Source organism: Dendrobates tinctorius, unplaced genomic scaffold (genome assembly GCF_039654945.1).
Source record: "Dendrobates tinctorius isolate UK_male_01 unplaced genomic scaffold, ASM3965494v1 ptg000086l, whole genome shotgun sequence".
Classification (NCBI taxonomy): domain Eukaryota; kingdom Metazoa; phylum Chordata; class Amphibia; order Anura; family Dendrobatidae; genus Dendrobates; species Dendrobates tinctorius.
In genome coordinates, this window is record NW_027361754.1 from 69492518 (window position 1) to 69516820 (window position 24303).

General features: G+C 47.1%; 1 protein-coding gene across 1 annotated transcript; it reads right to left on the minus strand.

Annotated features, from left to right (window-relative positions):
- LOC141097988 (cysteine-rich motor neuron 1 protein-like) lies at positions 1-23457 on the minus strand. Its single transcript, XM_073585563.1, has 4 exons — positions 23094-23457; positions 5070-5249; positions 908-1045; positions 1-571 (listed from the first exon to the last, which is right to left on the minus strand). The coding sequence occupies exons 1-4, from the start codon at positions 23377-23379 to the stop codon at positions 330-332; spliced, it is 846 nt and encodes a 281-aa protein (XP_073441664.1). The 5' UTR covers positions 23380-23457; the 3' UTR covers positions 1-329.
- Positions 23458-24303: the final 846 nt, after the last annotated feature.

Below are 24303 nucleotides of genomic sequence, written 5' to 3' on the forward strand. Positions count from 1 at the left end.
TTTGTATCATACAATTATTAATGTTTTATTGACATGCAGAAAACCTTACAGATCATTGAATATATCTGAAAGCTATGAGGTGATCACAAAGGGCGGTCATGATGTGTGACCCAAGGGTCTAGCATGCGGATTACCCTACGTTCCAGTGAGTGCTGGGGTTAGAGGACACACAAATGGCCTTGTATGAATGCCAAAAATTAAGTATGGTACTGGCTTGTACAATGCTAAAACATTCCATTATATCAGCATTTGTCGTATTCTAATTCTTCGCTCTCCTTATATTTCTGGAGCGGCAAAGGAGGAGCCCAACATGTGTCCCTTTTCTCAGTTTATATCAGGCACAGAAATTTATCGCAGCACCTTCCAGGGATACCATCTGATTCCCAAACCATCACTTTTCTTTTTCCGTCCGGGCACTTGTAGTTGCATAATTTGAAGTTGCACGTGCACTCACTGGGTATAGTCGGACAGCACTGCCCATAAGGAGTATGGGGTTTTGTAGCCACAGAATGACGTGGACACTTCAGTGGCTCTTCTTCAGGACAGGTCACATTGGCACACAGCCGCTCTCCTGTAACAGAACAGATGTAATTATATCCTAACTAACCCCCTAACTTTTCAGAAATTCATAGTTGGTCTTATAATAACCAAAATTATAGATACTGCCCATAGTGACCAACCCAATCTCCATCATGTTTTGCAGATTGGGGAGTGAAAATTTTGACCTGATAGATACTGTCGACAATTGCCCCATTGAACGATTAGAGAGCCACCAGAGTTGTCTCTGGGATGTATACCGGCATGAGAAGGTACAGAAGCATCCTCCTTACGTGACCACCCGTCGTTGGGTAATATAGACACATACTTTGTAAAATTCTTTACATCAGGTAGAGAAGTAAAATCATACTTATCACTTTGTGGCAACTCTTTTTATCCTCGTATTCAAACGTACGGTCACATCCGCTACTTTCACATTTACACTCGTCGTCCACAAGGTTACAGCCATAGCGGGTGCAGCGATATTCGAACAAATGATCATAATCGGCTAAAAAAAAAAAGAAAGAGAGGAAATGACACACATATCTAAAAATTGGTTCTATCCTCCTATTCTTTTAGGAGCAGAGGAATCACACAAGAACAGCCATGCATTCTCATCACCCGGGGGCCTTGCTTATTTTTGAAATTTTTAACAAATCATGTATTAGAGTTTTTGGATTATATGGCCTCTGTGTGTAATAATGCAACCTCTTTCTTCATGTGTTCAATACTTTTCCTCTGCATCGTTTCTCATTATTACACATAATTTATGGACATGGTTTGATTTTTTTTTGCCTATTTGGATTACATGGGTTGTTACCGACATCTAGGGAGAATTTCATGTCAATAGCACCTTTAGAAATACATTTACTTTGAAAATTTGGGACGTGTACAATACTTATTCCATCTGCTGTATTTATATGCAGTATATCTCAAAAGTGAGTACACCCCTGACATTTTTGTAAATATTTTATTATATCTTTCCACGGGACAACACTGAAAATATGACACTGATACAATGTACAGTAGTCAGTGTACAGCTTGTGTAACAGTGTGAATGTGGTTGTGCCTTCTAAATAACTCAACACAGCCATTAATGCCAAAAGCACTGGCAACAAAAGTGAGTATACCCCTAAGTGAAAGTCGTAGTTACTCACTGGTTAACGGTATTTTTCGGAGTCCATAACAGCACCACCTGAGAGAGGGGATCCGCCCTCCAGGAACAGGAAATCCTACAGATACATAAGGGCGGCACCTCTCCCACACATCAGATGGTTTACAGAGCACAAGAGGACCGTAATGGTTAATAGCATAATTTATATACAATACTCTACACGACTATCAATTACCCGTGTACATATAAGAGGAAGAAGTGCACCCCCAAATTAAACTAAAGGGAGGGAATGTACGGGTGCTGTCATGGACTCCGAAAAATACCGTTAACCGGTGAGTAACTACGACTTTATTCAGTCGTCCATGACAGCACCACCTGAGAGAATTACAGAGAGTAATAATTACTTTAGGGAGGGACTACAGCCTGCAGAACCCTGACACCAAAGGAGAGGTCTGAGGAAGCACCCAGGTCTAGTCTATAATGGTTATAAAAGGTGCTCGGAGAGGACCAAGTAGCTGCCTTACATATTTGGTCGATTGAGACCTCCGATCTCTCTGCCCACGAAGTTGCCATGGCCCTGGTGGAATGCGCCCTCAGCTTGCCAGGGGCCGGTTTGCCTTTTGAGGTGTATGCTAAAGAAATGGCCTCCCTAATCCATCTCGCTAGCGAACTTTTTGATGAAGCCCTAAGGCTCTTTCTAGTGCCCTGGTAGGAAATAAATAAGGCATTATCTTTTTTCCAGGGGTCGGTAACTGTCAGGTACTCTAGGATACATCTCCTAACGTCTAGCGTGTGTAATTTCCTTTCCTTATTGTTCGTGGGATTAGGGAGGAAGGATGGAAGAACTATCTCCTGAGTTCTATACATGTTTGACACCATCTGATCCAAATAAGTTTATCTTAGTCTCATCAGACCATATGGCATGGTTCCAGTAAACCATGTCGTTAGTCCACCTCTTTATCCTCTGCAGCAATGCTGGCAGCACTCATACATCTGGATATGATGCGGAGCACGTGCACTCAACTTCTGTGGTTGACCAAGGGGAGGCCAGTTCTGAGTGGAACTTGTCTTGTTACACCGCTGTATGGTCTTGGCCACCGTGCTGCAGCTTAGTGTAAGGGTGTTGGCAATCTTTTTATAGCCTCGGTCATCTTTATATAGAGCAACAATTCTTTTCTTCAGACCCTCAGAGAGTTCTTTATCATGAGGCACCATGATGAACTTCAGTGACCAGTATGAGTGAGTGTGAGAGCGATAACACCAAATCTACCACCCCTGCTCCCCATTCACACCTGACACCTTGTAACTCTAATGAGTCACATGACGTCAGGGAGGGAAAATGGCTAATTTTGCACAATTTGGCCATTTTCACTTAGGGGTGTACTCACTTTTGTTGCTAAAGGTTTCAACATTAATAGCTGTGTATGAGTTAATTAGAGGGCACTCGGTTATGATTAGGTCACCGAGGAGGATAGCCGGAAAATAAGCTAGGCAACCAGAAAGGTTGGTAACTTAGCGTATTGCAGACCCCTAAACCTAACAACACAACTAGAATTAGCCGTGGGACGTACCTACGATGCCCTAGACGCCTCGACACAGCCAAAGAGTTAACTAAGCCTAAAGCAACAACGGGGAAAGCTAAACTTCCCCGGAGTAGAACCCCAAAGGAATAGGTAGCCCCCAAACATATATTGCCGGTGAGACAAGATGAGGCACAAACACAGGCAGAAAATAGAGTAAGCAAATGATGGGGCCCAAACTGTCTAGATAGAATGAGATAGGAAAGATACTGTCTGCAATTACACAAAAACCCTAAAAAATCCAACACGTCTGATATGCAAAAATACTGAGGCCACACACCTCTCCCCCATTAGATCAGCATTCTGGTGTGAACTGGAAGCAAAGCAAAGATACTGATATAACAGGGGACTAGCAATACTAAACAGACTGACATAAGCTGTGGCATATGGAACGGGGTCTATCACCGGTCCCAGCAGAGAACAATGCTGAATCCACACAGCAAAGCAGAAAGCAGAGAAAGGCAAAAACTGGATCAAATGCAAAAAGATACCAGCAAACAAATAATTTATCTGAACGATGCAGGACCAAGCAGAGGACAATCGGACTTCAAAATGCACAGGAAGAAAACCAAATCACCAACAACAACTGAGGGAAGCTTGCTCACTTAAATCTTCCCAGTCTGTAATACCTGACCTCCATTCATCTTCTTCAGGTGATTGACTTCTGTCAACCCGACCATTTCCACTACCCGCAGCAACCACCAGAGGGAGCCCAAACTCAGAAGTCAGGTCAAGAGTGTTCACAACAGCACTCCAAATGTACACTGTTATACAAGCTGCACACTGGCTACTTTACATTATATCAAAGTCACAGATCTTCAGTGGTGTCCCATGAAAAGATATAAAACAATATTTACAAAAATATACTGTATAAATGAAAACCTGAATGTCCCCTATTAAGCCCATGAAAGACAAAATCCAAACTGACATCTTGTGCAGCAATGAACGCACAGAAGTACAATATATTTTAACTGTTGATCAACAGGGATCGGAAAAAAACTGAGCAAGTAATAATTGAGAACCAGGCTCACACTACTAAGTAATGGACAGATGCAAATATAGTGTCTCATATATGCTGTTGACAAGGGTATAGACACCTAGTGTCTTTTGACGCTGATCAGCTTTAAAATCCACGACAAAACGCTCCTTATGAATACATCCTTGAAGGTATGTCCACGCAGCGTCATTTTCAGGAGGATTCAGCCTGGTATCCTAGTAAAAAAAGCCACCAAAGTGCCCTGTAAAATGAACATAATGCATAATCATGTCAAAAAGACATTGCTGTGCACCAGTTCCATCTTGTGTCACTATTTTTTAACCACTTTTGGCTTCGGAAACCTTGAAGCAGTCAAAAGGACTGACATTTTCATTCTCCAGGTGACTTCCGCTAGGAAAGGAAGTGGCTTCCGCTAGGATAGGAAGTGTCCTGCTCGCTATACTTGAAAGGCAGCAAAATTGATGACGAAGCCACTGCAGGAAAACGAGCCTGGTGATGCACTTACAGCTTCTCAGACTCATGCTGTATTTCCAATCAAGTAGCACCTTCCCTCTGGCTGATTGACAGGTCATTTGCTCTGGTACATTGGTCACTGACCTGTCAGTCAGCCGGTGGAGGGAGCTGCTAGTTAGGAAATACAGCCTGAGGCTAAGAAGCTGTAAGTGCATCATCACACAACAATTCACTTCCAGACTGAGCTTCGAAACACGACTTCTCAGTGCTGAAGCAGAACTTTTGATTCATAAAAAGGATTGACTGGTTTATATTTTAAAGGGATACACAGTCATATAAATTATTCGGGAGATAAAAATTGTTGATGGGACCACCTTAATAAACTTACGTGTATCGTATCTGGGATCACAATATAGCGGGTTGTAACTGGACATGCTGAAGTCTGGTATGCATGTACGCTTTTTGATACAGTCACACATCCCCATGACTTTATAACAACCAGACTGCTCCGGACAGTTCTCATCATCATCTTCAAAGTAAGCTAATGCTCTTGTGTAACCAGGCATATCTGTAGCAGAGAAAAATAAGAAGAAATTATTTGGACGTATATTGCACATATACAGTGCTGTGCAAAAGTTTTAGGCAGGCGGAAAAAACTACTGCAAAGCAAGAATGCTGTCAAAAATAGAAGTGTGAATAGTTTATTTTTTATCAATTAACAAAATGCAAAATGAATGAACCAAAGAGAAATCTAAGTCAGATCAATATTTGGTGACCGCTAGAGATGAGCGGCTTTGCCTTTTTTCGGGTCGAGCCGGGTTTCATGAAACCCGACTTTCGCAAAAGTCGGGTCGAACAAAATTGGCCGACTATAGGGAAAAGTCGGAGGCCGACTGAAACACGAAACCCAATGCAAGACAATGGAGAGGCAAAGTCGGCAGGGAGTGGAGGACAGTAAACACACCTACAGTGCCCATTTCAATGGCAAAAACATCAATTCTTATAACTGAAGCTTGTCAACGTTAATTTACTTCTGTCATGTCGGACGCTGTTCACACCACAGCATCCGGCAGGCAGAGGTAGTTCCACCTCCAGCCACTATAGCCTCAGTGGCGCCGGCCTGATCTTCAGGCTCTCGGGGGTTAATCCTGCTGGAGACCAGGTTGGATGGTTAGTCACGCCCACGGTCTTTAAATAGTCATACTGGCATATGGGCGTCGCCGATTATAGCTTGTGTTTCATACCAAGTGGTTCCGGTCTGGAGTGGAGGTGTTCAAGAGAGAGAGATTCATATCTGGTGTCGTATGATCCGTCGTTATCCTTTCTCCTTCCCATATTTGTGTTTAGTTGTGCCCTGTTCACATTACTGTTTATTCCTGTGTGTGTGCGGCGCAGTGCAGTTTAAGTTCTCCCTGTCTGTCATTATTTGTGTGGGAGCTTTGGTGGTGACTTCTCACTGGGTGGAGGGTGGAGGGTTAAGTGCAGGGCTGAGCAGGAGATAAGGAAAGGTCGGAGGCTCAGGCATTTGCACCTTCAGCAAAAACCCTGGGTTGAGGGTCAGACAGGGTTTCCCCTAGTAAAGGGACACCACAGGGGCCCCGGGTATTTCAGCCTTAGTTGAACTAAGCCCCCGTGACATTATAATCGGCCCACATTTTTTCAGGAGTCCATGGATCCATTAGATTCCATAACCCGCCAGTTGGCGGCGCTGTCCATACAGGTCTCCGAGTTGAATGGGGCAGTTCAGCAGCAGGGCCTGGTAGTAGCAAAGGTGCAAACGACATCTGCAGGTATCGGTGCAGAGCCGAAGTTTCCGCTGCCAGAACGATTTTCAGGCGTTCGCAGCAAATTTGTCATATTTCGGGAGGCCTGCAAATTATACTTCCGCATGCGGCCAATATCCTCAGGTAATGAGGCCCAGCGAGTAGGGCTGGTGTTGTCATTACTGAGTGGTGACCCCCAAGCATGGGCATTTTCCTTACCACCTGACTCTGCTACATTTCATTCGGTCGATAATGTTTTTTCTGCCCTCGGGCTCATTTACGATGACCCTGACCGACTGGCTCTAGCGGAATCTAAAATCCGCGCCCTCCGCCAGGGGGAGCGCTTGGCAGAAGACTATTGTTCGGAATTTCGCCGCTGGGCTGTAGACACACAGTGGAATGACCCAGCACTGCGGAGCCAGTTTATTCATGGGGTATCAGGGAGGGTGAAACAAGCCCTCCTGATGTATGAGACTCCGGCATCATTGGAGTCTGCCATGAGTTTGGTGATACGTATTGATCGCCGTTTTCGTCAGGGGGCACAGGAGACGCTACCTCTGGGGGAAAACAGAGGTGCAGGTGTGGTTGAAGTAGATGAGTCCCATGAACCTATGCAGATTGCTGGCGTGGCACAGGTTCAGCCTCGCGCTCCGGGAGTCCGGAAGTCCGGAGCATGTTTCTACTGTGGTAAAGGAGGTCATTATGTTAACGTTTGCCCGGTACTACCTAAGAGGGTCACACCGGCGGAAAACTGTTAAGCTCAGAGGGTATGGAGGAGACCCAACTGAGCGTATGCATATCCTCCATGATGGTATCTCAATGTATGCTCCCTGCCAAGGTTATTGTCGCCGGCAGAGAGCTACCTATATCAGTGTTTGTGGATAGCGGTTCCGCCACCAATCTCATAGATGAGGAGTTTGCACACACCGCCGGGTTTAAGATTGAAAGACTTCCTCACCCCATACAGGTGGTTACCATTAATGCTGTTCCCCTCCCTCAAGGGGAGATTACTGAGTTTGTGGCAGAGGTGAAACTCCACATTGGGGTCCTACATTCTGAGTCGGTTACATGTAGGGTCCTCCGTAATCTCCCAGCTCAAATGGTCCTGGGTTTTCCATGGCTGTCCAGGCACAACCCGGTAATTGATTGGAAAACTCAGGACATAGTACAATGGAGTGGTTTCTGCCAAGACAATTGCTTGGCCACATGTGTGTCCGCCGTGACGCCCAGCCTGCCGGAGGCATTGCAGGATTTCGCGGATGTTTTCTCTGAGAAGAGTTGCTCAGAACTGCCTCCACATAGAGCCTATGACTGTGCTATTAGGTTAAAACCCGGGGCCAAATTACCTAAGGCCAGGATGTTTAATATTTCTGGTCCTGAGAGACAAGCTCTGAAAGACTACATCGCGGAGAGTCTGAGCAAAGGTCACATCCGGCCTTCATCCTCGCCTGTAGCCGCGGGGTTTTTCTTCATTAAGAAGAAAGATGGGGGGTTACGCCCGTGTCTGGATTTCCGAGAGTTAAACCAGATTACTATCCGTGATCCCTACCCAATGCCGTTGATCCCGGATTTGTTCAACCAGGTAGCGGGGGCAAAATGGTTTTCCAAGCTGGACCTCAGGGGGGCGTATAACCTCATAAGGGTCCGTCAGGGGGATGAGTGGAAGACGGCGTTTAACACTCCTGAGGGTCATTTTGAGAGTCTGGTTATGCCGTTTGGGTTGACCACCGCGCCTGCCGTTTTCCAACATTTTATTAATGATGTCTTTGCTCATGTCCTGGGGAGATTTGTGATTGTATACCTGGATGATATCCTCATTTATTCTAGCGATCGGGACACTCATTTAGAGCATGTCAGGCAGGTGTTACAGCTGCTCCGTGAGAATAAGCTCTATGCTAAGCTGGAAAAATGTTTATTTTTTGTCCAGGAGTTGCCCTTTTTGGGATATATTGTGTCCGCAGCTGGTTTTAAAATGGACACCGCTAAGGTGCAAGCGGTGTTGCAATGGGAGAGGCCGGAGAGTCTGAAAGCACTCCAGCGGTTCCTTGGGTTTGCGAATTATTATAGGAAATTTATAAAACACTTTTCGACTGTCGCCAAACCGCTCACGGACATGACAAAAAAGGGTGCCGATCTGGCGAACTGGCCTGAGGTGGCTATACGTGCATTTGAGCGTCTGAAGAATAGTTTTGCTTCAGCCCCCATTCTGGTGCAACCAGACGTGTCTAAACCTTTTGTGGTAGAGGTTGATGCGTCGGAGGTGGGAGTGGGGGCAGTACTGTCTCAAGGCTCGTCCTTGAGCGAGATGCATCCATGCGCCTACTTCTCCAAGAAGTTGTCGCCGGCCGAACGGAATTATGATATCGGCAACAGGGAGTTGTTGGCCATCAAACTGGCTTTTGAGGAATGGCGACACTTCTTGGAGGGGGCGGCTCACCAGGTCACAGTTATCACCGACCATAAGAATCTGCTCTACCTGGAGTCGGCCAAGCGTCTGTCTCCTAGGCAGGCTCGCTGGGCATTGTTTTTTACTCGTTTCAATTTTCTTGTGACGTACCGTCCCGGGGCTAAAAACACCAAGGCGGATGCTTTGTCTAGGTGTTTTCCGGGGGGAGAACCTCGGGAAGAGCCGGTACCCATCCTCCAGAAAGGGGTAGTGGTCTCGGCTCTCACGACTGAGGTAGAGGCGGAGATTGCCGAGGCCCAAGAGGAGGTACCACCAGCACTTCCCGCCAACAAATCATTTGTACCCCTGCATCTTCGGCCTAAGGTGTTGAAGGAACACCACGATTCGGTACTGGCTGGTCACCCAGGGGTGAAGGGCACCTTAGAGCTGGTATCGCGTCGTTTCTGGTGGCCCAAAATCCGGCAGGACGTGGTCTCGTACGTGGCAGCTTGCATCACGTGCGCTAGGGCTAAGTCACCCCGAACCCGTCCTGCTGGCACGCTACAGCCTCTGGGGGTACCCAATAGGCCATGGACAGAAATCTCCATGGATTTTATCACTGACTTGCCAGCCTCGGCAGGGAACACGGTCATCCTGGTGGTGGTTGACCGTTTTTCTAAGATGGCGCATTTTGTGGCGTTGTCCTCTTTGCCCAATGCTAAGACGTTGGCTCAGGTATTTGTGAAGGAGGTGGTCAGACTCCACGGAGTACCGTCTGACATAGTATCTGATAGGGGTACGCAATTTGTGGCGAGGTTTTGGAAAGCTTTTTGCTCAAGGTTGGGGATCAAGTTGTCACATTCATCGGCGTTTCATCCACAGTCTAATGGACAAACTGAGCGCATGAACCAAAATCTAGAACAGTATTTACGATGCTTTGTGTCCGACAACCAGGAGGAGTGGTCTACTTTCCTTCCTCTGGCCGAATTCGCATTAAATAATCACCGCCAAGAGTCATCAGGAGAGTCTCCATTCTTTTGTGTGTACGGTCAACATCCTCAGTTTTGTACCTTACATCAGGGTGACTCCGGGGGTGTCCCGGAGGAGGATCAGCTAGGAGCCCAATTGTCATCAGTCTGGAGGCGGGTGAAACAGCGTTTGTTGAGCATGAGTGCCAGGTACAAACGGGTGGCTGACAGTAGACGCATGCCAGGTCCGGACCTGTGTGTGGGTGAATGGGTGTGGTTAGCTACTAAGAACATAAAACTCAAAATCCCTTCTTTAAAACTGGGTCCAAGGTTTATTGGGCCTTTTAGGATTTCTGCCATCATTAACCCAGTAGCTTATCGGTTGGAACTTCCCGCGGTGTACAAGATACACAACGTGTTTCACAGGGCTTTATTGAAAAAGGTGGTAGGCTTGGTGGACACGACGCCGATGCCACCTCCAGTCATGGTGGATGGCGAGTTAGAGTTCGAGGTCGCCAAGGTAGTGGACTCTCGAGTAGTACGCCGTACTCTTCAGTATTTGGTGCACTGGCGGGGGTATGGTCCAGAGGAGAGGTCTTGGGTTCCAGCCTCAGACATACATGCGGATCAGCTGGTCAGTTCTTTTCACCGTCGTCATCCGGACAAGCCGGGTCCTATGAGTCTTGAGGGCCCTGGGGTCCCTCGTAGAAGACGGGGTACTGTCATGTCGGACGCTGTTCACACCACAGCATCCGGCAGGCAGAGGTAGTTCCACCTCCAGCCACTATAGCCTCAGTGGCGCCGGCCTGATCTTCAGGCTCTCGGGGGTTAATACTGCTGGAGACCAGGTTGGATGGTTAGTCACGCCCACGGTCTTTAAATAGTCATACTGGCATATGGGCGTCGCCGATTATAGCTTGTGTTTCATACCAAGTGGTTCCGGTCTGGAGTGGAGGTGTTCAAGAGAGAGAGATTCATATCTGGTGTCGTATGATCCGTCGTTATCCTTTCTCCTTCCCATATTTGTGTTTAGTTGTGCCCTGTTCACATTACTGTTTATTCCTGTGTGTGTGCGGCGCAGTGCAGTTTAAGTTCTCCCTGTCTGTCATTATTTGTGTGGGAGCTTTGGTGGTGACTTCTCACTGGGTGGAGGGTGGAGGGTTAAGTGCAGGGCTGAGCAGGAGATAAGGAAAGGTCGGAGGCTCAGGCATTTGCACCTTCAGCAAAAACCCTGGGTTGAGGGTCAGACAGGGTTTCCCCTAGTAAAGGGACACCACAGGGGCCCCGGGTATTTCAGCCTTAGTTGAACTAAGCCCCCGTGACAACTTCCTAATAATAGTTATGCATTGAAAACTGGGAGTTATTTGTCTAATGTTGTGGGGAGGTTGGGCTGGCTCCAGGTTTTCGTGTGCCCTGGGCCAAAGAGTGTCAGTGTGCCCCTTTAACACATACCACAATTCATGATGCACCGATACGGCACAGGAATATAGGTACAGTCATATGTTAAAGTTTGGGCACCCCTATTAATGTTAACCTTTTTTCTTTATACCAATTTTGGTTTTTGCAACAGCTATTTCAGTTTCACATATCTAATAACTGATGGACTCAGTTATATTTCTGGATTCAAATGAGGTTTATTGTACTAACAGAAAATGTGCAATCTGCATTTAAACAAAATTTGGGCCCCATTTGTAATGCTCCAGTGTATAATGGGCCCCTTATAATCTTTATTTTTCATAATCTTTATTTTCATATAGCGCTAACATATTCCGCAGCGCTTTACAGTTTGCACACATCATCATCACTGTCCCCGATGGGGCTCACAATCTAAATTCCCTATATTAGTATGTCTTTAGAATGTGGGAGGAAACCGGAGTACCCGGAGGAAACCCACGCAAACACAGGGAGAACATACAAACTCCTTGCAGATCTTGTCCTTGGTAGGATTCGAACCCAGGACTCCAGCGCTGCAACGCTAACCACTGAGCCACCGTGCCCCCTTAGATGCTGCTCCAGTGTCTGATCTGCCCTATTTACATTGCTCCAGTACATGATGGGCCTCATGGATGATGCTCCAGTGTATGATGGGCTCTCGTGCACTCTGCACCTGTGTAAGTGCAGCCTCCTCCTCCTCCTCCCCATCGGAAGGTAGCAGTGACTGCACCTGAAATCTCAGGTTTCGGAGTAGGTGCTCGAGCAAATGAAGGACAGGCACTGTGATGCTGACCAGTGCATCATCGGCACTAAACATATAAGTGGCGGTGTCAAAGCCGCTGAGCACCGCAAACAGGTCCTTCATTTGTGCCCACTCCGAAGGGCTGAAATTGCCAGTGTCTGCACTGCGTTGCCCCACCACATACTGCACTACAGCCTGTCTCTGCTGGCACAGATGCTGCAGCATGTGCAGGGTGGAGTTCCACCGGGTGGGAACATCGCACAGTAAGCGAGTGACAGGCAGCCCCAGTGAACGCTGCAGTGCAGCCAGACGAGCACAGAATGTGGGCGAGCGCCTGAAATGTGCACACAGCTTACGCACTTTATCCAGCAGCACATGCAGACCCGGATAGTTCCTCAAGAACCTCTGCACAACCAGATTTAGCACATGTGCCATGCAGGGCACATGAGTCAGCCCACCCCTCTGAAAAGCTGCCAAAAGGTTTGTGCCGTTATCTGACACAACCTTCCCAGGCTCAATATCATTTGGCGTGAGCCAATTTTCAAAGTCCTCTGATATTGCCGCCCACAGCTCGTCACCGGTGTGCAAGCTGTCTCCTAAGCAGCGCATATGCAGGATGGCCTGCCTGCGCATGCCGCTGCCTGTAGAGGAGAAAGGAGAGGACTCTGCAGTGGAGGTGCTGTGCACTGCTGTCTGGCCAGCCAGTCTTGGGGCTTTCAAAACTGGAAGTGGTTCACCACCAGCACATTCGGCACTGTGTGACACTAAGTTCACCCAGTGTGCCGTCAGTGTGATGTATCTCCTCTGCCCGTTCTTGCTGGTCCACGTATCGGTGGTAAGGTGGACCTTCTTACACACCGAGTTCCGCAGGGCATTTGTTATGTTGGCCACTATGTACCTGTGGAGCGCTGGCATTGCAGTTTTCGAAAATAAATGCCTGCTTGGAAGTTGGTAGCGTGGGCAAGCCAGGGAAAAGACTCCTTAGAAATCCTCCATCTCCACCAGTCTGAAGGGCAGCATTTCACTAGCCAGCAGCTTAGTGATTGCAAACGTCAGACTCTGGGCCTTAGGGTTGCTATTTGGCCAGGGAGACATGCGTGCCCACATTTCGGAAACAGAGGTCTGCAGGGTTTCCTGTGATGTCGTGTCTGACAAGATGCTGCCAGCAGACACTGTGGAGCCAGTGTCACGCACACGCTTGCGTCTCACACTCTGCTGACCGACGGACGGGCCCACATTTCCAGCAGCACCAACAGCAGCGCTTGGCACAGATGTACCAGTGCCAATAGCGCGTCTCTGTGAGGTAGAGGTGGTAGCTGCTGGCACCGTGTGTCCGCATTTTTCCAGATGGCTTTGCCACACAATAACGTGTTTGTGTTGCAAATGCCGGGTCAGGACACTTGATGTCAGATTCGAGCGGTTTGTGCCAAGACTATAGCGATTACCGCATAGCTTACATATGACATCAGTACTCCCGTCGGCCAGCCTAAAGAAATCCCACGCCAAAGAGGATTTGTTGCGCCCATAAGATGCAGCTCGGGGTTCACTGCGGGGACTCACAGGCAATAGTGCTGCTGTTGGCGTAGTGTCTATGGGAGGATCACTACTAGCCTGCTGTAGAGAAGCTAGAGTCTCCTCTGCTCCACGCCCCTCCTCATCAGAGGTTTGATTTGGGGACACCGTGGCTTCACGCCATGTTGGGTCCAAAACCTCGTCATCATCAGCCGCAGCAGATTCAAGTGACTCATCCGAACGTACTACAGGCGAATGAGCACTTATGGGGCCCTGTGATGCAGCATATGTGTCGTCCTCATCATCAGTGTCCATGATGAGTGGTCTGAGCAGTGAGGATTCTGCTGCAGGCCCTGCGACAACTTGCGCCACCTCCTCAAATAAATCCCAGGTTTGGGCATCACTCAGCAGATCACCATCATCATCTGCACCCAAACTGCTGGGTAATGGGTTGTGCAGACGAGATGTAGGAACTGTGTGGGAAAACAGCTCCACGGAGTCTGTTACTCGTACCACAGAAACAGGGGGCGCCACTGCAGAGGGGTGTTCTTGTGATACAGCAGACTAAGACGAGGCAGCAGACTGCGAAGCTACAGACTGGGAGGATGGTGTGGCTGTCATCCATTTCAAGACGGACTCTTGTGTGCGGGTGTCAGCCAGACTAATACGCTGACGGCCACGCACAAGCGAACTGAGAGTTCGTCCCCCAGCTGCACGACTAACGCTGCTGGACGGCAGCATTGGACTCTGCGCTGCACCCGCATTTGCACCGCGGGCAAGAGCAGCACTATGGATCCTTCTGACCATTTTGTGTCAGAACTGCAGCTGCCAGCTACGCACTAAGTGCCTGTGCACACAATAAATTAGCCCTGAAGAGGACTTTTGGGTCTGTAGCTCTAAAAAGAGCTTTTGGGTTCGGCCTTAAAGGACTTTAGTGCTTCGAGAAACAAGGGGGACAATAGTTCAGCACAGTAGTTGATGAGAGCTAAGCTTCTCACAGTAGTGCAGCTGAACTATAAACTGGCCCTATGTAAAAATCACTGTATTCACAGATCTCCCTACACTAGACCAGTCTACAGAACAGCACTTGCCCTACTGGATCAGCTAGCCCTACCTACACTGCACCGACTACTAACTGCCACTTGCCTGCGAAACTGACTGCTTTGCTTGCTCTAACTCTCCAACCACCTACTACTATCTGAGCTCCCACAAAACAGCGTCCGGCGAACGCGTTCTTGAGTCTTTTATACGGGCGATGACGTGATCGAGGACGCGAGCGCTGACGCGACCGATGATGCGCCGCTCTGAGCCAATCAGTGTAATGCCAGGAATGAACATGGCCGTGGCACCCTTCCCTCGCTTCATGATGATTGGTTCTATTCGCAGTGACACAATGTCGGGCGTGGCGGCGAAACTGAAAGTGCGACGCAACAGCCATTTCGAACACAACAGCCATTTCGAACACGATTTCGAACACGATTTCGAACAGTATCGGACCGCACAATCAGTTTGAAATCGATCGAACCGCACAAAAACCGCTAATGTTCGATAAAAATGTTCGAAATTCGAACATGTGCGGTTCTATTAGCTCAACTCTAATGGGCACTAAAAATGGACCTGTTCAATGCAAACTCTGTCTCAGTCTCATGTTTGTCTGCAGCAAGAAGAGGGTCCCCCCCCACAGTTGGTTATCCTACAGATGATACCTTAATACAAATTTTTGAAACAAGGTACTGTATCAGCACATACCAGGTGTGTCCAGTCTAGGGTTAAATTTCCGTCTATACTTCCGGAGTCAGACACAGATACTCACAGGCTCATGTATTACACCATAATTAAAAAAGTTGAAAAAGGGAAAGGTATTCATAGCGTACACCAGTATACAGTGTTGTGGTACTTTTAAATCTTCGTATATATTTCAATCTCAGTAAGCCATTCAAGAATCTCCGCTACTGGAAACTACATGGATAAAAGTATAGACGCAAAGTCGAGTGTTAGCAGAAATTTTGGAATTACTCATCGTGGGAAAACCTCCCGGTAGATGTTGCAGAGACGATGCAGACCCTCAATTACTGTGTCTGTGGAGAAAGCAAAAAAGATTCTATGTGAAGAAAGAATTGCTTTATCGCAGCAGCGTGGATCACATCACCGTTACTCATCACCATCAAATTGTAATCACAGGGAGAGATGTACCCATGGTTCTCACTGCCTATCATGATGTGTCTGGTCATTTTGGAGTGCAAAAGACAGAAGCCACAGGCCGTAGGCGATTCTATTGGATTGGCATGAGAGGAGACATTGAAAAATGGTGGCAGGAATGTCACACGTCTGTGACTATCACAACTGTGAAAGGTGATCATAAACCACCACTGCATCCGCTTGTAAGCTGACGTCCATTTCAAATGGTAGCCATTGATCATCTGAAGGTAGAGGCCAGCAGGACAGGCCATAGCTATTAGAGTTGAGCGACTTTAGTCGGATCGGGTTTCATAAAACAAAATTTATTTCAGATGAAACTGGTCCGACTAGGGCAAAAAAAAGTTAGAGTTTCGTCCGAAACCCGACCCAATGCAAGTCAATGGGGAATAAAAGTCGGCATTGAGTGGATGAATGTCATCCGCTCAATGCCGACTTTTATTTCCCATTGACTTGCATTGGGGTCGGGTTTCGGACGAAACTCCGACTTTTTTTGCCCTAGTCGAACCAGTTTCATCTGAAACAAATTTTGTTTCATGAAACCCGATCTGACTAAAGTTGCTCAACTCTAATAGCTATATCTTAACCATCATTGATCAATACACCAAATTTCTAGTGGCCGTCCCTGTGAAGAATTTAACTGCCCTGACTACACAGCGGTGGAGCAGGGAGAGGTAAGTATTGCAACTTGCAAGTGCTGTGGCCATGACCAAGCAGGGGGGTCACAATCATGTTCGACGATACTGGCACAGGGCCCCTCATAGTACGCTGGTGTGTCTGACGGCGAGTGGGCCCTCCCACCATCTGAGACACTGTATTGTACTATGAGGGGCCCTGTGCCATTGCCGTCGGCCATCAGTGGGCCCATCCACCTGTTCAGAGTAACGGCACTTGCCCGGGTGCGCCAGGTCTTGATCCCAGCCATTGGGGGAGGGGTGGGCAGCCCAGTTAGGGAGGTTTAAAACTTGGCATATGTAGATGTGTTGGCTGGACATTCAGCTGCTGCAAAGAGCGTAATTGGGCAAGTCCGAGGAAGAGGAGGAAAAAAACCGAGGCACTTTTCTGGTAACCTATGTGTCATCAGGGGAAGGTGGGACAAAATCCTTTGAAACCCATGCATGGTCCATTTTAATGAAGGTTAGATCATCAACATTTTGGGTCGACAGACTGGTCCTTTTCAGATAACACACTAGCAGCAGGGCAAACGAGCTCCTGTAAGGCATATTGTGCCAATTCAGGCCAGGCGTCCAGTTTAGAGGCCCAATAGTCAAAGGGGAATGACCTGTGAAGGAGAACATAGAAAAGGAAAAGTAGTTTGTAACCATAGTTGACAATTGCTGCCTCCTGTCACTTTTAATCGATGCAGTATTAGCAGTCGTGTGAGCGGTACTTGAGAAATCATTCCACAACATGGTCATTAAACTCTTGTCTCCAACGCCACTTCTGCTGTGTGCACCACGAACACCTTTCCATTGTGCCCACTATGGCTTGTGGGAGAACCAGTACCGCTGCTGTGTGCTGGGAAAGCCTCAAACAAACGGTTTACCAGAGTTGCTTGTTTGTTTGCCAATATTATCTCTAGGTTCTCCTGTGGCATGATGTTGTGTAATTTGCCTTTGTAGCGTGGATCGAGGATGCTGGCCAGCCAGTAGTCGTCATCCCTCATCATTTTGGCAATGCGGGGGTCCCTTTTTAGGATCCGCAAGGCATAATTACACATGTGGGCCAATGTTCCAGGTGTCAATAATGCACTGCCTGTGGTGGGTGGAGGAGCAGTTTCTGGCAAATCCACATCCCTATAGTCATGCACAAACACTGTCCCTGACCTTGGAAAGCCAACATTTTCTCTTGCCCCCTGAGAAACATCCTCCTGCCCAAAATAATCATCCCCCTCATCCTCATCCTCCTCCTCTTCCTCTTCTTCCTCCACCTTGTCCAGGACAGTTCCCTGAACAGACAATGGCTGACTGTCATCAAGGCTTCCCTCCTCCTCCTCCGCTGTAGACGCCTGATCCTTAATGTGCGTCAAACTTTGCATGAGCAAACACATAAGTGGGATGCTCATGATTATGATGGCGTCGTCTGCGCTTACCAGCCGTGTGCATTCCTTAAAACACTGAAGGACTTTACAGAGGTCTTTCAGCTTTGACCACTGCACACTCGACAATGCCATGTCTTCCCTCAAACTGCCTGCCCATGTATCTTCCCACAAATGCATTACAGCCTGCCTCTGCTCGCACAGCCTCTCAACCATGTGCAGGATGGAGTTCCACCTTGTTGCAACGTCTATGATTAGGCGGTGCTTGGGGAGGTGGAGCAATTGCTGTAGCTTCTGCATACGACTGGAGTGTACGGCCGAGCGACGGATGTGCGAGCACAGACTTCGCACCTTGTGGAGCAGGGATGTTAACTCCGGATAATTATTAAGGAAGCACTGCACCACCAGGTTCAAAGTGTCAGCCAGGCAAGGTATTTGTGTGAATTTTGCACGGGCTATGGCTGCCACAAAATTACGGCCATTATCACTGACTACCTTGCCTGCCTCAAGATGTAGACTGCCCAGCCATAACTCTGTTTGTCACTGCAAGTAGTCGGCCAGTACCTCCGCGGTGTGTCTGTTGTCGCCCAAAGACATCATCTTTAACACAGCCTGCTGACGCTTATCACTAGCTGTTCGATAGTGGGACACCTCGTGTGCAACACTGCCAGCTGCGGATGTAGTGCTCATGCGACTGTGCTCTGTGGACGAGCTTTCGCTGATAGATGAGGAGGAGGAGGAGTGAAAGCCTACAGCCAACTGTTTCCTATACCGTGGGCTAGGCAGCACTGCTCCACCGCCGCTGTCCCCAGTGGAGCCTGCATCCACCACATTATCCCAGTGCGCAGTGATGGACACGTAATGGCCCTGGCCATGCCTACTGGTCCATGCATCCGTTGTGAGGTACACCTTTCCACTCACTGTTTTAGTGCATGGACAATGCGGTCTTTCACATGCCGGTGGAGGGCAGGGATGGCTTTTCGAGAAAAGAAGTGCCGACTGGGTAGGTCATAGCGTGGGACAGCATAGGCCATAAGGTCGCGGAAAGCTTCGCTTTCTACCAAATGGTAGGGCATCATCTCTAATGAGATTAGTTTGGCAATGTAGGTGTTCAAACACAGTGTACGCGGATGAGAGGATGAGTACTTTCTTGTCCTACTCAGAGTGTCTGGTAGGGTGAGCTGGACTGGAGAGCTGCATATGGGGGAAGTAGCGGTGGACCGAATGGAGTGAGAGGAGGTTGGTGATGGTATTGGTGGTGATGGGCTAGATTCAGTGTTGTGTTGTAAAACCATTGTGATTCCCTGAGTGCTTTTGCCTTGCAACAACACCTCCACATTTTGTGCTGGTGGTGTGCTTAATGGTTGCGGTGGTCTTACAGTGGGGGTAGCAATGGAGCGTTGTTGGCTACCATCAGTCGGAGCAGGTGCACATGTGCTACCTGAGGTTTTGTAGTCCGTCCACGCTTGCACGTGCATGTTGATTAAATGTCTAAGCATGCAACTGGTATTCAAATTTCTGAGTTGTTTACCTCGGCTAAAGGTCCTTCCGCACTTCTTACAGGTAACCTTTGCCTCATCAGTAGGATTTTGGACAAAGAAGTGCCACACTGCACTCTTCCTACTATGGTAAACATTTTCTGGCCTTGCACGCTGTGCTAAGTTGACCGTCTGGTCAAGCTGTCCTGCAACTCTTTTAGTTTTTGTTCCACATTTTAGGACCGCTACGGGCCTGCTAGATAACCGCTGCTGCGATGTCAATGCCTGCTGCGGATCCTTCTCCTTATCTGAACTATTGCCAGTGCCACCCTCCTCCCCCAATGGATGCCAATCCGGGTCCAGAACTGGGTCATCCATCACCTCCTCTTCAAAGTCATCTGCACCTTCCTCTTTACCTTCCTCTGTGTCACCATGTAAGGTGGTATAGTATGCGGGAAGGGGCACCTGGGTTTCATCAGGGTCAGATTCTGGCTCAATAGACTGCGAGGGCAATGTAGTGCTGTGGGTCAATATACCAGCAGAATCATCTAGCAGTGGCTGTGCATCAGTGCACTCCATGTCAGATTCATCTTGGACTGGGGAATTCAGGATTTGACTGGATAACCCAGGCATGGTATGTGAAAAGAGCTCAATAGAGTAATCTGAAGTGTGGGCTGCCGCATCCTTAACTTTTGGTGGGGGTGAAGGACACAAGGAAAGGGGTTTTTAATTACCAGAACCCTGCACTGACGACTCCGTGCTTGCAGGTTTTGACAGTTCAAAAGAGGAGACAATAGAGCTGGTGGCTGTTTCGGCAATGTACGCCAAAACCTGTTCCTGATGCTCTGGCTTTAAAAGCGGTTTTCCTACTCCAAGAAAAGGCAACCTTACAGGCCTTCTTGGGCCAGACGATGACGCAGGCTCAACACCTCCTGCCTTAGCTGCTATTGTGCTTTTGCCAGAACCAGCCGTTGCACCACCACAATCAGTACCAGCTGCGCCCCCCTGCCCACGTCCGTGGCCTCTTCCACCATACTTCCTCATGTTTGGGAAAATGTAACAAAAATGCCAGTAGAGAGATGATACTGTATGAGGAGCGTCCAGCTGTGTAAGGTGTATTAAAAAAATTTAATTAACGTATATATTATGGTAGTCACAGACGCTCTCACAGAATGTATTGGACCATCATCCAACAAGCAGATATATGGAACTGTATCAGAAGTGTACAGCTGAATATGATTTTTGTTCAACTAACAATCTCCGTATATGTATTTACGGAGTGTCACACACACACACGCTGACTAGGTATAAAAGTGACTGTAATGCGAACGGCAGATATACAATACTGTTGGAGAATCGGACAGCTCTATACGATGTGTGTAAGGAAAATTGTCAAGCTCCATGTATTTGTACACGGACTGACACACGCTGTCTCTGTCTAGTTTTGACTGTAATCAAACAGCAGATATACGAACTGTTTGAAAAACGGACACAGCTCTAAGGTGTAGGTCTGGAAAAACGGACAAACTCCTCTGCTTTTTCTTCCAGAGTCACACTCAGCTTCTATTTGTCCGTGATATCAGCCGGTACACGGTAGTGTGTGAGGAGCGTACACCGCTAGACGGTGTGTGAAAAAAATGAATGCTCAGTAACTCACCAGGACAAAATAATAAAAGTTGGAGTGCTTTGAAAAAAGCAGTTTGAACAGCAGTGTGCACACAGCAATGCAGCTAGCAGGTAGCCATAAAAGGCAGCCTAATCACCACCAGCGCTGCTCCACACAACAAAAATCCTCCCCTTTCTCTGCACACTAACTGTACAGTGAAAAGCGCTATCAGCAGAAGCAGTTTTTTTTTCTTCTTCCCTGCCTAACGCTCTCCCTGTTCAGAATCAGCAGCAGCACCTCTCCCTATTGTAAGATCGGCAGAAGTAAGATGGCGGTCGGCGTTCACAGCCTTTTTATACCCACTGTGACGCCACACAAAGCCAGCCAATCACTTCAATGCCCTTCTCTAAGATGGTGCTGGCCGCTGCACATGTTATCGCGTTGCCCACAGTGTGCGCCCTCCATCGTTGGGTGAGAAAAGGCGCTGAAAGTATCATTTGAAATGCGACTTTGGCACACTGATCGGCGACCTCATGGCCGACCTCACGCTAGGGTCGGGTTTCGATCGGCGAAACCCGACTTTGGCGAAAGTCGGCGATTTTTTAATCTGATCCACCTGTTTCGCTCAACTCTAGTGACCGCCCTTTGCCTTCAAAACAGCATCAATCTTTTCTGCACACTTACTCAAAATGGGGTACTTTGTAGGATTATAGTCAGGAGTATAACTAACCAATTATACCAGACAGGTGATATTGACTGTCAATTTCATGTGTAATTAACTGAAACAGAAACAGTTGTGGTGGGGTTAATGAACAGACAAACTCTGCATAAAAGGTGAGGTTGTGGAAGAAAGCTTCATATTACACGTCATACACGATAACAAGACTGAGCACAGCAACAAGACACAAGGTAGATATACTATAGCTCCCAACCATCCCAGATTCAGAGGGACTGTTCTGGAACATCAGAGCTTTGTCCTGGCTTCAAATACTCACCGCTCTCAGACGTCTTCATTGCTCTGTAGCTTCTACTCTGTGGGTATGTGGCCACATCTCTCTGCACTGACATAAATTTAATTATATTATACTATTCACTTCTTCTCCTGTGATCAGGACTCAGGGACTCAAACTCATATCTCCATATTCTCAGGCAGCAGCTCTATCTCTGAACAACAACCCATAATTATAAATATAGGAGAATTTGGTAATCTTGAAATATATTGCAGGCTGTGAACCCAGAAGCAGATTATACATGTACTTTGAAAATAGCAATGTATTTCCTTGTACTTGTATACTAAGATGAAGAAAAAGTCAGATTTTTTTGTTCCTATAAAACTACTAGAAATGATAAAAAGCAATTACAGAAATTTAATTTTCTCTTCCTTTGTGAGTCTCCACAGGTCTTGAACCTACAACCTTCAACATTACTGACAGGACCTAAAGTAATTAAGTCACAGGCTCTAGTTATATGACTGGGAGAATTTTGTATACTTAATCTGTATTGCAGGCTCTGACTCTACAGGCAGATTATACTGATACATCTGTACATAGCAGTGTATGTTTATGCCTCTGCTTTCTAGATGGAGAATAAAAGATTATTTTAATTCCTATAAAATTACTAAAAAATAATAAATACAAGAACAATGACATGTTTTATGTGTTTTTTTAAATAATAAACATCACAAATCAGCAGATAACACGGACATATTTGGTGTCCCTGTAATTGTAACCCCTCGCACAATACAGGGATCAGGTTATTTACGGGGATCGGGAAATGGTGTAAGAAAATGGTGTGATTGATATTTTTTCTCTGTTTAACCCATAAAAAATGTAATAGAAATATAACTCTGAGGCAGTCCCGTGAATCAATCAACTCATAAGTAGTCCCTAATCACCCCAGATACAGCAGACAGTCCTGGATTTTGGTCTACTCCCTGCAGTCTCAGGTGTCTGAATATCTTTTAATGCAACCACCCCTCTGACATCTTTTCCACCTGCCAAAGTACAATAAAATGGTAAATGTGTTTGGATTGGGGCGTAACCAGTTACGCGGCCAAAATTTGCCATTGTTCGCTAGCGCGTCACTTCTTTCTGTTCTTATAATTCCCTACTATAGCTAATAATAATAATCTTTATTTATATAGCGCCAACATATTCCACAGCGCTTTACAGTTTACTATAGCTGTAGAAAAGGGCAAAGGAGAGGGTGCCCCTAGATGCCTCATAGACATCTACTCCCTTTTGTATACGTTCTGGTTACTTGTTTAATACTCCATAATAATAATTTTACCTTTGCAGACTCCTATGTTCGGGATTTCTACCAGTCCAGTGGTATTGATCGCTGCACATTTATAGCGATTCTCACAATAACCATATTCCCAGTCTGGACCTCCACAGATCTCTCCTTCTTGCTTGGCACAATGTAGACAGCACCCACATGGATCTATGGCTTGCCTTCCAGGGCAGGGCGTTATCATTGGTGGACAGTGTCTTTCTTCGCATGCTGTGCAGTTGTAGGCTAATTCTGTTGATTGGCAAAATGATGAAAAAAGAAAAACCAGAAAGAAAAGCAGCATTGTCACTGACTTGCTCCTGAGCTCGGTTTTTCTGCTGGTGGGAAGCTTCTCTCTTGATTTCACTGGTAAAATGTTTGGCCTGAAGAAGCCTTTAAAACTTAAAAAAGTATCATTGCACAATAGTTGGCACAGTAGGAACCACAGGGGGCACTGACCTGACCCATACAAACAAAAAGGAACAAAGTGCAGCCACTAATCTGTATTTTACTGATTATTCCCATTACCCATCTCATGTTATTCTCTGTACTGTGTTATGTATTTTTTATATATAGGAAATATTAAAAGAAACTTTCCCTCCAAATAACATTTTCCAGGGCACAGATCAGTCCTCATCCATCAATATGGTTCAATTTTATTAGAAAGTTTGATATTTAGTTACTGTCACGCTGCTGCTATGCAGGTAGATGCAGCTCCACTAGATGGCAATAGAGAGGAGGGAGGACTGCACATAGCAGGAGCAGACCTGCAGCGCAGCAGCAAAGCTACCACCAGGTGGCAGCAGAATAGTATAACAAGCCAGGTCGATATTAGTCTGTAGCGCAGTACCAAAGGAATAAGCAAGCACAGAGTCAGAAGCAAGCCAAATGGGTCAATATTGGTCAAGAGCAGATATGACAAAAACAAGAGACAAACAGCAGGTCAGGATCCAAGCCAAGTTCAATACCAGGGAGTCAAAACACGAGAAGGGGAAAACAGAGTTGGGACGGGAAGAGGGGACAAATAGACAGGGGTATGGTCAGCATAAGCAGCAGGACAAATCAGGGCAAGCAGAGTTAGCTACACACGCCGTAGGCAGAAACTATAACTGACACTGCCTGCAGGATGCAGTGGAGAGAAATAGCCAGCCTGAAGCCAGAACGAGGCAGAGAAAAGTTAACATTGACATAATCAGACCGGGAAAAAGAGACAGGAAACAAAACCCGG

Excerpts from the sequence above, each read along its gene's own strand:
- LOC141097988 (XM_073585563.1), bottom strand. The coding sequence starts at position 23,379 with ATGCTGCTTTTCTTTCTGGTTTTTCTTTTTTCATCATTTTGCCAATCA. Across the intron at positions 5,250-23,093 it reads GAACATAGGAGTCTGCAAAG|ATATGCCTGGTTACACAAGA; the intron begins GTAAAATTATTA and ends TCTCTGCTACAG. Across the intron at positions 572-907 it reads GAGTTGCCACAAAGTGATAA|GAGAGCGGCTGTGTGCCAAT; the intron begins GTATGATTTTAC and ends GTTCTGTTACAG.